The following is a 12,569-nucleotide window of genomic DNA, read 5'->3' on the forward strand; positions in this document are numbered from 1 at the left end:
AATATTCCTTGGAGGAAAAGGGATGGCGACGGTGGCGCCATGAAAAATACAAGCAGCGTGTACTTCAATCGCGCGGGCGGCCAGTTCAAGAAAATTTACGACTTGTTCGAGAACGCCAATAGAGTTCTACAACGGGGGCAGTATATCAAACAGTTTGATAGGGTACATCAGTCTGGACGGGAACGCTCATGAGAGAGCGCCACCACTGATTCTTGATCGAATTTGTAGACGACCGAACTCATAGCTTTCCGTTCAAATGTCCAGCATAGGGGATAGATGGTAAAATCAGGCCTACCAAATATAAATTTTCGAGAATAATATCGAATAATGAATTTCGTTTTACAACTTTGGGTGAATTATTCCAATAAAATTGCTTTTTCGAATCATTTTATGTAGACTATAATTTGCATTTAAATTTAGACTGTTTTAAATTTCAATGAGAATGATTTTATGACGATTTGTCTATTTTTTTATTTAAGTTGTAATCCACTTATAGAAAATAAATTCATTTGATAAAAATTTGTATTTTCTTGCATTTGAAATCATATTTCTATTTATCTATTTCATCTATTCAATTATTTTTATCGTTATTGTCTGTAACGAGTTAAACAATTAAAATTATAAATCACTTCACGCGTGATATTTCCTCTTCAAATACTATTCTGTATTTTATAAATGTTATAAAAAATAAATAAATTACAATGAAAATAATAAATAAAAGGAATGCATTGAAAGTATTGTTATGATCGATAGATTTATTCGAACCGAAATCATTTTCGATCCAAAATAATTTTTCCAAAGTTTCGTACAAGTTCAATCTGAAACTGGAATTAAAAGGCATAGGTGACAGATGCAGCGTAAAATGTCTCGATATTGCCCCTCGAAAATATGGACTAATTTCGCGGTAAAATGTCGTCGAAGCGTGGAACGAAATGATCCAACTTCTACATTTCGACATTTAATACCAACTCGATCGAATCGAGTACTTTTAAACGGGGGCCCAGCCGTTCGAGTTCCCGAGTGTCCGCTCGTAAATCTTTGAACAAAAGAACGAAGACAGGATCTTTCGGCCATCACCATTACTCGAAGGAGCTTTTAAGCCAACCCTCCTCCCCCCCGTTTACATGATTAACAATGTTCCTGGCTTGGTCGCCTCTTACTTGCCCTGAAACTTTACCTACTTTCTTCTCCATGTTTTTCACCAAAGACGATTCTGTGTTCTTTTGACTTGCATTTTTCGTTCGAAATGGGGATAAATAATAGAATTTAATAAATAAATTCGAATGGGTTTCAAAGCTTGAATTATATTTTAAATATTTACGATAAATACGGGGAATATATAATGTATATAACGCAATGTTAATATACTTAATTTATAACAAAGATGAAAGATCAATACAATAATTTGATCGAATAATGAAAAAATACTCTTTGTAAAAGTTTTTATATTATTGTGAAAAATTCAATACGTATATTTTTGGAAATTATAAAATCCTAATGAAGTTATAACTTTGTTAATTACGAAGCTCAACGAAAATTGTAATCGTATATACGTGAAGTTTAGTTGTCTGACCATATCTAGCATATTTCTACTTCTCTATCGCTTTATCCTATTTATCTGATTATGACTGATTTATTCTTTCCATTTATAAAAATTTCATAAAAATTCTAGCATAATCTTCATGATAATTAATCCAACATGAGTAAACCTTGGGAAGATTTGGTGTACAAAAATGCATGGAATAAACGAATTCCTCGTTCCTTTTCGAAACACACTTTCAAAGATCCTGGAAAAGTTCGTTTCATTTTCCAACATTTTCGTTTCATCGAAATTTCAACGTTTAATATTGCATTCGAAATTTCGTGCAAAGCGTATATCGCGCACAGCAACTTGTTATTTCCGTAATACCGGACACCATGGACATACCGACCGATAGTTTACGAAAGTTGTACGTCCGCCGAAATTACCACTCGTATGGTAATTAGCGACGAATTGGCCGTGATTGCGACGAAAATAAGGAAAAGTTGATGGTTCGCAGCTTGTTAATTAATTAATAACTGTTCATCGAGAGACTCATCTCGATACCGGTATCAAGAGAAGAACGATTGGCGGTGGTGAGATATCTTGCTAAATTTGAGGGAATTGTTAATATCGAACCGTTAAAAACGAAGTCGAAATTAAACAATACATTATGCATGATTAAAGTAGCTGCGCGTTTGGAGAAAAATTTAAAAATTCCAGGATGATTAATTTTAAATTATTTGCGTACGAGGAAATGATCGATTGGAGGAATGAAATTCGAGAGGAGAAAAATTAACAATATTATATAAATAGGAGCATCGATTATTGGAAGAGAAAAGTTATTTTTCGGATAATTGGTTAGGAACAAATTTTATTTAAACAAGATTTTCAAGTATATTGTATAAAGGAATAAGAATAAATATATATAAATAAAAGTAAATAAAATATGAAAAGTAAATTAATTGTTTCTAAATGATTCTAATTTATTTAAATTATTTATATCACGTATATAAAATTAATTGCTAAATTTAGAAAAAAAACAGTCGATTTTGGTGGAAAAAATTCTTAGAAACGTACTCTTGAAAAATTCTGCATTAAAAATGGATGAAAATTTATATACATTTTTAAATACCTTAAATAAACTCTTTCTTAAATTGAGTTTAAAATAATAAAACTCAAGTTAGAAGTAATTTTATATTCGCAATAAAACGAATGAAAAAAAAAGATGAAAAACAATTATAAAAAACTTTCTCCCCAAAAATTGTATTATTTACGGGATAATCAAGTACAAGGGGGTGCGGGAATAGATCTTAAATCCTCGTGATTAGAGGATGTTTCGTTAGCAGTAGGGTAATTCCGTATTAGGGAAGTGCTCACATGCGGGCTCTAATCTGAGCATCTATTAAGGCCTGTTTACACTGCGGCAACAACCAAAGCCGTGGCAAGTTGGGACTTTTAACGTGAAAAGATGTTCAAAAGCGTGTGTGTAAAGTTGAGATCACAATTTCAAAAATAGCTAGCCAGAATACAAAACTGTTTCTAAACATTATAACAAAATAATAATTCGAATCTTGAAGAATCAAATTTTCGAATACGATTTGCGAAACAATTAAAAATTGAACGCGTAAGAGAAACGCAAAAGAATTACAGAAAATACATTAATTTAAACATGATATTTACCTTCCTTTGATAACCAATATCGTATAATTAAGATCCATATTACAGTTCAGAAAAATCGACTATTCTTATCATGGTGTAAGCCATGGGCCACAGTTTACCCTCGCTCGATCTCAAAGGAAATCTCATTTTTCTTCCTCAGCCCGATACACGGTTAGAAAAGTTCCCGAGTCCTATTCGAAATAAATCTCTAAACTAGACTCGTGGCAAGATTCGTTAAATCGCTTAATTGAATTATAACCTGGGGATGAGGGAAAGGACGATAGGGGCAAAAGCTCTCGAAAGGGGGAGCTCGATCCTCGAAGAGGGGGGGGGGATTCACCTAGTCGAATCTTCTTTCTCTCCCAGAAACCTTTCGAAAATTATTCAGTCGTTCGTCTTCCTCCTGGTGGCTTTCGAAGGGTGAGGATCAACCGGTATTAACATAAAGTGGATTCAATATCCGCGGCCAAGAACTTAATTTAAATCCTTGGAACGTCTTAAGGGATACAATATCGGATCCAAGACGCGCGAAAGGATGGCAGCAGCGACTTCTCGATATTTGGACAGGATTTTTAAATCGAGTCTCCTCGTTAGATCGTTGCAGACCGGATTTGTTATGGAGTCGACTCGTCGTGTCGATTGGCCACAGGGCGAAAAAGGGATTGCACGATTGACCTTATGAATCCTCCTTCGACTCCTTTGGGAATCGATTATAGGTGGAATTACAGATGGAATTTCGTGAACACATCTTCCAACGCTATTTTTCATCCGTGGTTCTCCTCTCTCGTTTTGATGGCTCTTTTATAGGTTTGGAAGTTTTGTTGTTGTTTCGCGTTTTCCGTTTGTTATCTCCGAGATTTTATTATCATTTCTTTATTCGTTTGGATACAATACAAATTTTAATGCAAACAATATTTAATTAGTTATACGGTTATTAATACGATATATTTCGTGAGGAATATTTAATTAGCAGATATTAGCACATTAATAACACACAATTTTTTGTGTCATTTTTTGCGTCATTTTAATTCGAGTTAAAATGATGTCATAATGAAATTAATGGATATATTTTTTATTATATCGCAAATGTATAACTATTAATTTATAAACTTTTATGAAAGAAATATACGTTTCCAATTAATATTTCTTTTTCAACTTCAAAACGAAAATAAATAATTTCACAAACAGCTTTTTTTCTTAATCTCTTTTAAAGTCGTTATAAATAGATCTGTCGTTCTCTTGCATCGATATTCTCTCAATTCGTCGCATGTGTCTTATGAGGAGAGGAGCATGTAATTGGATAAGCAATGACTTTAATAGAAAGATATTTCGAATAAATGTTGAACAGTTTCGAACGTCATTTGACATAAATTTAAAATGTATCTCCTTAAATGGATACATGGAGAATACGTAACGACATATTTGAAAAATTTTAAAATTTTTATCAGAATATTTGGAATAAATATTTATCTTCGTACAAAATGTATCATATCCACGTATTAATCTCTGTTATATACGATCGGTTGACGGTTTTGTATAATATATAATGATGTTGCATATCTCACTTTTTGTTCGTGCATATGTTCCAATATAAACATGGCTAACGTTATTTCCCATTACTACCGGTTTATTATAGACATGAGCTATCGGTATCTATTGGTTTATCGATTTTGCTTTGCCAATATTGAAGTCTATGCATAGTTTCTACTTCAATTTCAAAATCTTTTTAATTTCTCCTTCCTTGTCCAATTATATTTAGACCGTAAAATTTAAGTACAAAGTATTTTGTTTATTTATCCATTCAAAGTGTATTTTTTAATTTCACAAAAAGGAATATATAAATTCTAATATAATTCTATATATAGTTATATTTAAATATAATGATAACAGTTCACATAATATATAATTTTTTTTACACCAAGATGAGAAAAATCAAGGAGACGCGATTGCAAAGATAATAGAAAGATATAAAAATTGAAAACATCCCGCGTAATTTTTACGTATCGAAAGAAATCCCAGAGAAATTTTTCCACGAGTACAACTATTTGGACGCTGTATCCAACTCTCGTGGTTAACGAGAGAAATCCCCCCTTCGTACACTCTTTTCGCTCGTGCGCCGTAAACTCCGTACCGACACCATAATAAAAGATAACGAATAAAGTTAATGGGGAGAACGATCGAGGCGAATCCCGAAGTAACCGAAACGTAACGGCATTGTCGATCGTTGAGCCGTCGTTCAGCTTGTAATGCCTATTATTCGAAATTTCCTCCATTTCGCTTCGAGCACCGATAATTTCAAGCTTCGACGATCAAACCGTGGCCCCCTTTTCCCTCAACGACGTCGATTCAGCTGAATCTGCTTGGCTCCCGGATTACTTAAACGTTACGTGTTTTGTGTCGTGAATAACGGCCCTCCCTCCTTTGTAGTCGTGGAACGATGAGAAACCCTCGCCTGGGCCGCCTGGGCTGAGGTGAATACCGTATCAGAGAAAACGTTTGATTTTCTGAAATTCGTGGTAAATGGGACATTGAAATTCTCACCTTTCAGTTTTCCTTCGATTCTCGGCACGATTAATTTACAATTGGATTTTATTCTGGTCATAATGTGTTTATATGACCTGTGTCACGAGTTGCAATCGTTCTATATGTTATATATCTAATCGTAAATATACATTAATTCCATAATATGATATATCTTGTCTTATTCTACTTGCAAATTCTCATTTCGTTTATTCCACTTGTCTATCTATGCGTACACTATTTTGTGGCTGATTGTCTTTTACTTGATTTGCCTTGACATTTGTCCGTTTTATTCCAGTTTGTCGTTTGCCTACAATGCTACGTCTATACTACTTCGTTTGACCGATCGTCTATCTTTACCACTTGCCTGTTAAACGTTTTGTTCCAGCTGCCTGATCACCTGTCTTAATCCCATGCCTGTAAGCGCAGCTTATTCCACTTGTCTGTCTAGGATGCGCCTACACTACTCGTCTAATTGCACGTCTGTCTATTACACGTCTTTTACTACTCTACGACTGACTACTGCTGCAACATTCCTGTATCCACTAGACTAGAAATTTAACTTCACGATCGTTTTACACAATTATTATTAAATTCTTCTTTCTCTCGCGACGAAGTCAGTTAAAAATTATGGCGACAAATGTTACATAAAAAAATAAGAAAAAAGAAGAAAAAAGCTTCGAATTTTACGAATTCTGGGTAGATAGGGAAAAGAAAGTCACGAGGAGAATACGAATACGAATTTGTAAGATTTTAAGGGATGAGATGGTAGTCGAAACAGATTACAGAGCGGAGAAACGATTAAGCTAGCCAAAAGGAGGAAAAAAGGAAGAGGAAAGGTTTCAAAAATCTTCAAAATTCTTCCCCAATATCTGGTATATACAAACGAGCAAAAAAAATCACCGATACAATTACAAGAATGGAACAAAAGGGAGGAAAAAAGGAAAAGAGACACTCTTACGAAGAAGTAACGATTCCATCCCGAGTTTACTTCGAGGTGTCGAAAAATTGAGGCGAAAGAAAAAAATAAGAAGGTTCTTCCTCTCTAACCCTCTAAAGGTGAGGAGGAAGAGGAAGAAACATCGGCTGGAAAATGGGGGGGCGAAGGAGGTTGAAAGAAGGGGAGGGGAGGGGAATCGATGTGAGTGTGTGGTGTGCGTGGGAGGGGAGGTTGGGCACCAATCGATAGACGCGCGGCGGCGCCCCACCTGTCAACGCTCGCCCGAGATAAACACTCTTGGGCCATCAAGATTGGTATTTAAAGCATTGGCGTTGTCCTCGATACAACGCTTTTCGTCCTCCTCTCCCCCTCCTTACCCTCCTCCTCCCTAGCTGGTTTCCAAGCTAAATTTCAATCCAAGCATCGCGGACTTGACGGATGGAGGCAAAGGTGCGGGATTCGCGGTTCCACGGTTTGTATAAATTTAACCGTAGCCTCGCCACGATTGCTTAGCTTGTCCATTTGATTCAGGCCACCTACGAAGACGAATATGATAGGGAGGGAAGAGGAGGAGGGGATGTTGTTTATGTAAGGGGTAGGGAAATAAGGGAGGAGCAGTTGCGGATTATTTTAGGCGATTAATTTGAGGAGAAATGGAGGGAGAGGGGAGGAAGAGTTGTTATTCGAGTTTAATAATTCTTTGAATATACTTGTAAGTAAAAGTTTTTCTCAAAGGCAAAGCTTTGCGTAGGTAGTTTCGAGAGTTCCGTCGATTTAGGAATTGGAATTTTTAATATTTGATTTCTCCGATCGTTACTCAAACTCATTATAGAAATTCAAACTATAATTGTTGTTCTTTCAATTGAACATGGTGGAATGGATTGAATTTGGATCGAAAAATTAAATTATTTAATCAATAATCGATTTTGTATTAAGAAAATGTTAGACTTTAAGATATTTAGGCATCTTGCGATAATCTTTCAAGTTCTTTTAATCAATTATTTAAATTGTTGTTTGTTAACAGAAATTAGAATGTATATTTTATGTCAATCAAACATTTAAGTTGAAATTTGAAAGATGGAATAATGAAAAATGTAATGATTACTGTTCAAGATAAGAAATTATCAAACGAATTATCGTGACAGTTTTGTCCTGCACGTGCTTCTACACAGATAAAATCTGAAACATATTAGATCATGAATGGTTGATCGGCCGTGAGTAACTTTATGGTCGTAGTTCATCAAACTTCTCGCAACTACACTATTAGAAGCTTGTTTCACGAACGAAGCGTCAGTGTCTTAGGTATTAAACAATGTTTACACTTCTGCTTGTATCAATTTCACCGAACCTCATTCCCTAGGATCTCTATCGCTATCCACCCTCGAAACTTGTAACCTTGTGATCCCTTGCTTCGTTATAAATAATTGGTTATCGGCTCTTGTACGTAGTATTGTAAACAATGCATTCATTAACAAGTACAAGATATGAGAAAAGAAAAGGAACATTGATATCACGACGGTAGGAATAATTTAAATATACGAAATATATGAAATAAATTGTTTATTGACGGATTATTTCTTTGATACTTTCCACAACACTTTCAAATGAAACGTATTCGTATGTTATACTCGTTTCCTTGACTAATCGATAATTATGTTGAAATAAAAATGATATATTATTGACGAAATCCAATCTGTCTGTCAGTCAAATTAATTGTCGATGATTTAAATATATGATAGAACGTCGATTATTTGAACTGATTGAGGAAGAATAAAATTTGCAAATATCAAAAATCAGTTTCAAACTTATGTTTCAAATTTAATTTACATCGTAGAGTTAAAAAATACAAAATTCTAATTCTAATAATAATCTTCTTTTTGAATCTAAATATATATATATATATAAAGGAAAAATTGCATCACGAAATGGTTATTTTTTGATCGGTTCCATTTGATAGCCTCAGGTTGAATAATAATCTCGTTCTGATACGACGAACTTTGCCAGAGCGATGCGTTTCAAAAGGTAGAAACATTGGTGGTTCGATAAGAGCGCACAGAGAGTCGGGAAGTCGCGTTGATATCGGCCGCGCTTAAAGAGACGAGAGAGAAGAGTTCTTTCGTTCTGTTCGCCTGGTAACTTCTCACAAAGGACAGAAGAAACGCTTTCCTTGCAATCTTGGTCTTACGATTTCTCTCACATTGTCGCGAAATATTCAAAGTTCTTTCTCGAATATAGAGATAAAAAATAACAGCAACGAGAGTTGTTGTAGACACCTGTTGAAATAATAATAGGGGCATAGTTTGATCTTATATAATTCATTATTCAATGGAATTTCTTGGAGAAGAAAAGAAAAAGAAGTTTTTTAATTGGTACAATTAAATTTCACAGAGATAAATAAAGACAGTCTTTACTATACAATACACAACAAGTTGATAATAATTATCTGAAACAAAAAAAACTTTTTTAAACTTCGAATACAGAAACGTAAATTGTTTTAAAATATTTTCCTATTTATATCCTTGCTGTTTCAAATATTCATTTTTATTTTCACGAATTCTGAGGAAAACTTTTATATACATTGTACATATGAATTTTCTTTCGTGTACAGATTAAACTAATCCAATCCGAAATTCTATCAAGATTCCAAATTTTGTTGAGATTTTTATAAATCTTGGATTATTGTATTTCTTGCCGGTATTCTAGTTGCTCAATCGAGATATTCTATTTGTTCAATCAATTATTCCACTTTGCTGACTATGACTGATCCATACTATTAACTTGTCTGATCATGGCTGACACGTTTCACTTATAACTAGAGCAAAGCCATGAACTTATAACCAACCATTCTGCTCGTTGATCCATTCTATTTCCACTATATTCTGACTATACCATTATTTCGCTTAAATGCTTTATAACCAACTTATTCTAATTCCGACGTGTTATATCGCTAGCTCGTTTCACTTATTTTCGAAACGTTCATATTCCTCTTCAATATTATTCTCCTCCAAAAATAAGAATCATTCGTTGATGTAACGGAGGAGAACGCGTGCAACGATGATTCTTCTTAAGCAGATTCACCGGATTTCCGGAGCGGCAACGAGAAATTGCGTAAATTGGGAGTGGCGCGAAAGAAGGGAGAAAGGTGAATAAGAAAAATCTGTGGGACGATATTGCGTTAAGGTTACAGTGAGGAATGGCGGGGGAGGGAGAAAGAACAAGAAGTTCTCTCGTTCCGCGATGGAGAGGAGAAATACTCTCCCAGGAAGAAAGTCAAATTCACCGTGTGGCGAGTTTAGAAGTCGTAAAGAAAATCATTCCGATGCGACTTTCGCCCCCGTTGCTTGTATTCGTTCGCTACGCCGTGGGCAAAACACGCGGCGGTGTTTCCCATTTCGAAAATTTTCAAAACTCTCTCCCGTGCAAACTGGAATTTTTCTCTTCCCGCTCGACGTCCGTGCTCGACGATTCTTTATCCGAAGAACGTCTTTACACGAAGTGGATAAGAAAAAAGGGAAACGCGTATGAAACTCGTTTAACTTTTTCGTTTCTACGCCAATCGCGGTATAAACTCGATCCTTTGTATCATCGATAATGCGAGAAATCTGTATTTTTAGGCGACGGGTTTCGGATTAGTTTGGAGATGAACAAATTTTATGCGTAGAAAATTTAATCAATTAATCGTATATGATCGATAGACAGTAGGATTATTAAATTCAATTTATTAACGAAAGATTATATCGTAGAAATTATTCTATTTGTTCCATTGAAATTGTTCCACTTTCTTAAAATGATTTCGTATAAATTAATATTATTGTTTTTTGAATATTTGGATGTTTACAGAAATTATGTTAGTAATCGATAAAGCCAAAATGATCAATGTACGTATTTTCTAATTACAGGTGCAATTTTCGAGCAGGGTACCGACGAAGTTCAGTCAGCCTTCAAATTTGCGATGTTCAACCACAACCAGAATACCACAACTCGGAAGTTTGAATTCCAGGCTTTCGTAGACGTAATTAATACCGCGGATGCTTACAAGCTATCCCGCCTTAGTAAGTACTAACTTTGTCTATTGGTCAAATCGATGCAACGATTCTCTTTCTCCAAAAATTTATTAAAAGCCAATTTTGATTATCTTTCGATAGTCTGATAACTTTTAATATTTCTTTTTTTCTTCCTTCTTGTATTGAAAATATACTTGAAAAATTAGAATCAAAACTTGTGATGCACTCGACTCTTTGAGAAAGGGATGGTTATGCAAATTTTATATCTACGAAGAATTCAGAATTAATTTTTTTCTTTATTCGTAATAATTCTATTTATAATAGAAATATATAAAAATATAATTATTTTGAAATATTATTATAAATGCAAGTGGACGTGCAATTTGATGAACACATCGTTTTCATTTCTTTGTTCTTTAAATTTATATAAAGGAAATGTAAGTATATTTCGATGACAAAAAATAATTATTTTCCAAATTATCTATTTTAAATCTTTTTTATCCATTATTTTATTCTTCCTTTAAAAAAAACCTTCTTATTTATTGAACTATGCTTCACGTAAAACGTACTTAATTCTTTTCAACCAGAAGAATCGCCATGATATATATTTTTCAAAAGGAAAAACAATTCCTTTTTCGAACTTCATAATTCGATTACTGATAGCTACAGAACGGGAAAATAACATCATAATGTACGATAGTCAGAACTAGACTTACGATCCTGAGAAATCCTCGCGCAACTTTTCTCACCTTTTCAAACGAGAATTATTATCTAACTTCTTTCGAAACTACCCTCCCAGTCGGGAAAAGAAGTCTTATCTATAGATCTTCGTAACACGAACCCCCGCATTCAGAGGAGAAAGATTTTCGAAATTAGAATTTCTAAATTAGGATTTAGAAGTTCAGAAATAATAAATGACTAAATGAATACAAAAAAAGAAAAATGTAAAATAAACGACTCAATAATAACAAATATTTTCTTCCACATAGTGAACGATTTTGTATATTTTTAAACAAATTTATTTTAACAAATTTATTGATTGCTAAATGATATTCATATTTCAACGAAAATTTAACAATTGCTAACTTCTCCAATTTTACTAATTTCCAACTCTCAAGATAGATAATACTTGCACACTGTTTCTCACAACTTCTACGAATTTAATTTATTAAATTCAACAGATGATTATTCAACAAAACTGTCCCTTAAAATTGTATTCCAAAAAACCATCCTTTCTAATCCTTTCAACGGAATTCAAAATAATATCTCTCACCTAATCACACGAAAAGCTTACTTGCGATGTCCAGAAGTAACTCTTTGACTCGAGTGTTTTCATTAATGGCGATTTTTATAAAGTGAAATGTAGGATGGTAGCTTATATATATATATACACGTAAGAATCGATGTCACTTTGTTCGCGACATCTGGTGTGAAATCAGAAACATCGAAATGATCGACACTGTCGAGGCTCGTACGTGCAAGAAACGCGATATCACACGTGCCATTGAATCTGGCATGGGATAGGAATCATTGGTATCGCGCGGTGTAAGTAACGTTTTCGATATCGCGGCGAAGAAGATACTAATCTCGCCCCTTCATCGGGACAACGCTATTTCTCGTCTTTGGAACTCGTGCACGTACAGGACTCCTTTCTTATCGCCGCGACAACAAGCGCATTGTCGTGGATACTGTATGCTCCTCGATGTTTCTGGCTATATTCATCGTGGATATGCATCGTGAAACAGATTGATATTGTATAAAAAAAAAGGATTTCAAGCGATTTGTCCTTCAATTTTTCTTTTTTGATAATTTTTTTTTCTCTGAAATATTTACGGTACGTTTTCTTTATTTTTCGAAAAATCATTTTTAAAATTTTAATTATCCCTTAATTAATTGGTAGATACTTGATTAATAAATATCGATT

At 34.2% G+C, this 12,569-nt stretch overlaps 2 protein-coding genes across 5 annotated transcripts in view; one reads left to right on the plus strand and one right to left on the minus strand.

Annotated features, from left to right (window-relative positions):
* The window catches only part of LOC114577732 (uncharacterized), a 444,442-nt gene that overhangs the window by 176,734 nt on the left and 255,139 nt on the right, over positions 1-12,569 (minus strand). The gene's annotated exons all lie outside the window — the stretch shown is intronic.
* The window catches only part of LOC107999292 (glutamate receptor 1), a 264,212-nt gene that overhangs the window by 120,240 nt on the left and 131,403 nt on the right, over positions 1-12,569 (plus strand). For both annotated transcript variants that reach the window (XM_062077062.1, XM_062077063.1), the window contains exon 2: positions 10,541-10,693. In XM_062077062.1, coding sequence (XP_061933046.1) covers positions 10,541-10,693 — 153 coding nt within the window. The remainder of the gene's footprint in view (positions 1-10,540; positions 10,694-12,569) is intronic.

The sequence above is a fragment of the Apis cerana genome, linkage group LG7, assembly GCF_029169275.1.
Source record: "Apis cerana isolate GH-2021 linkage group LG7, AcerK_1.0, whole genome shotgun sequence".
In the NCBI taxonomy this organism is placed as follows: Eukaryota; Metazoa; Arthropoda; class Insecta; order Hymenoptera; family Apidae; genus Apis; species Apis cerana.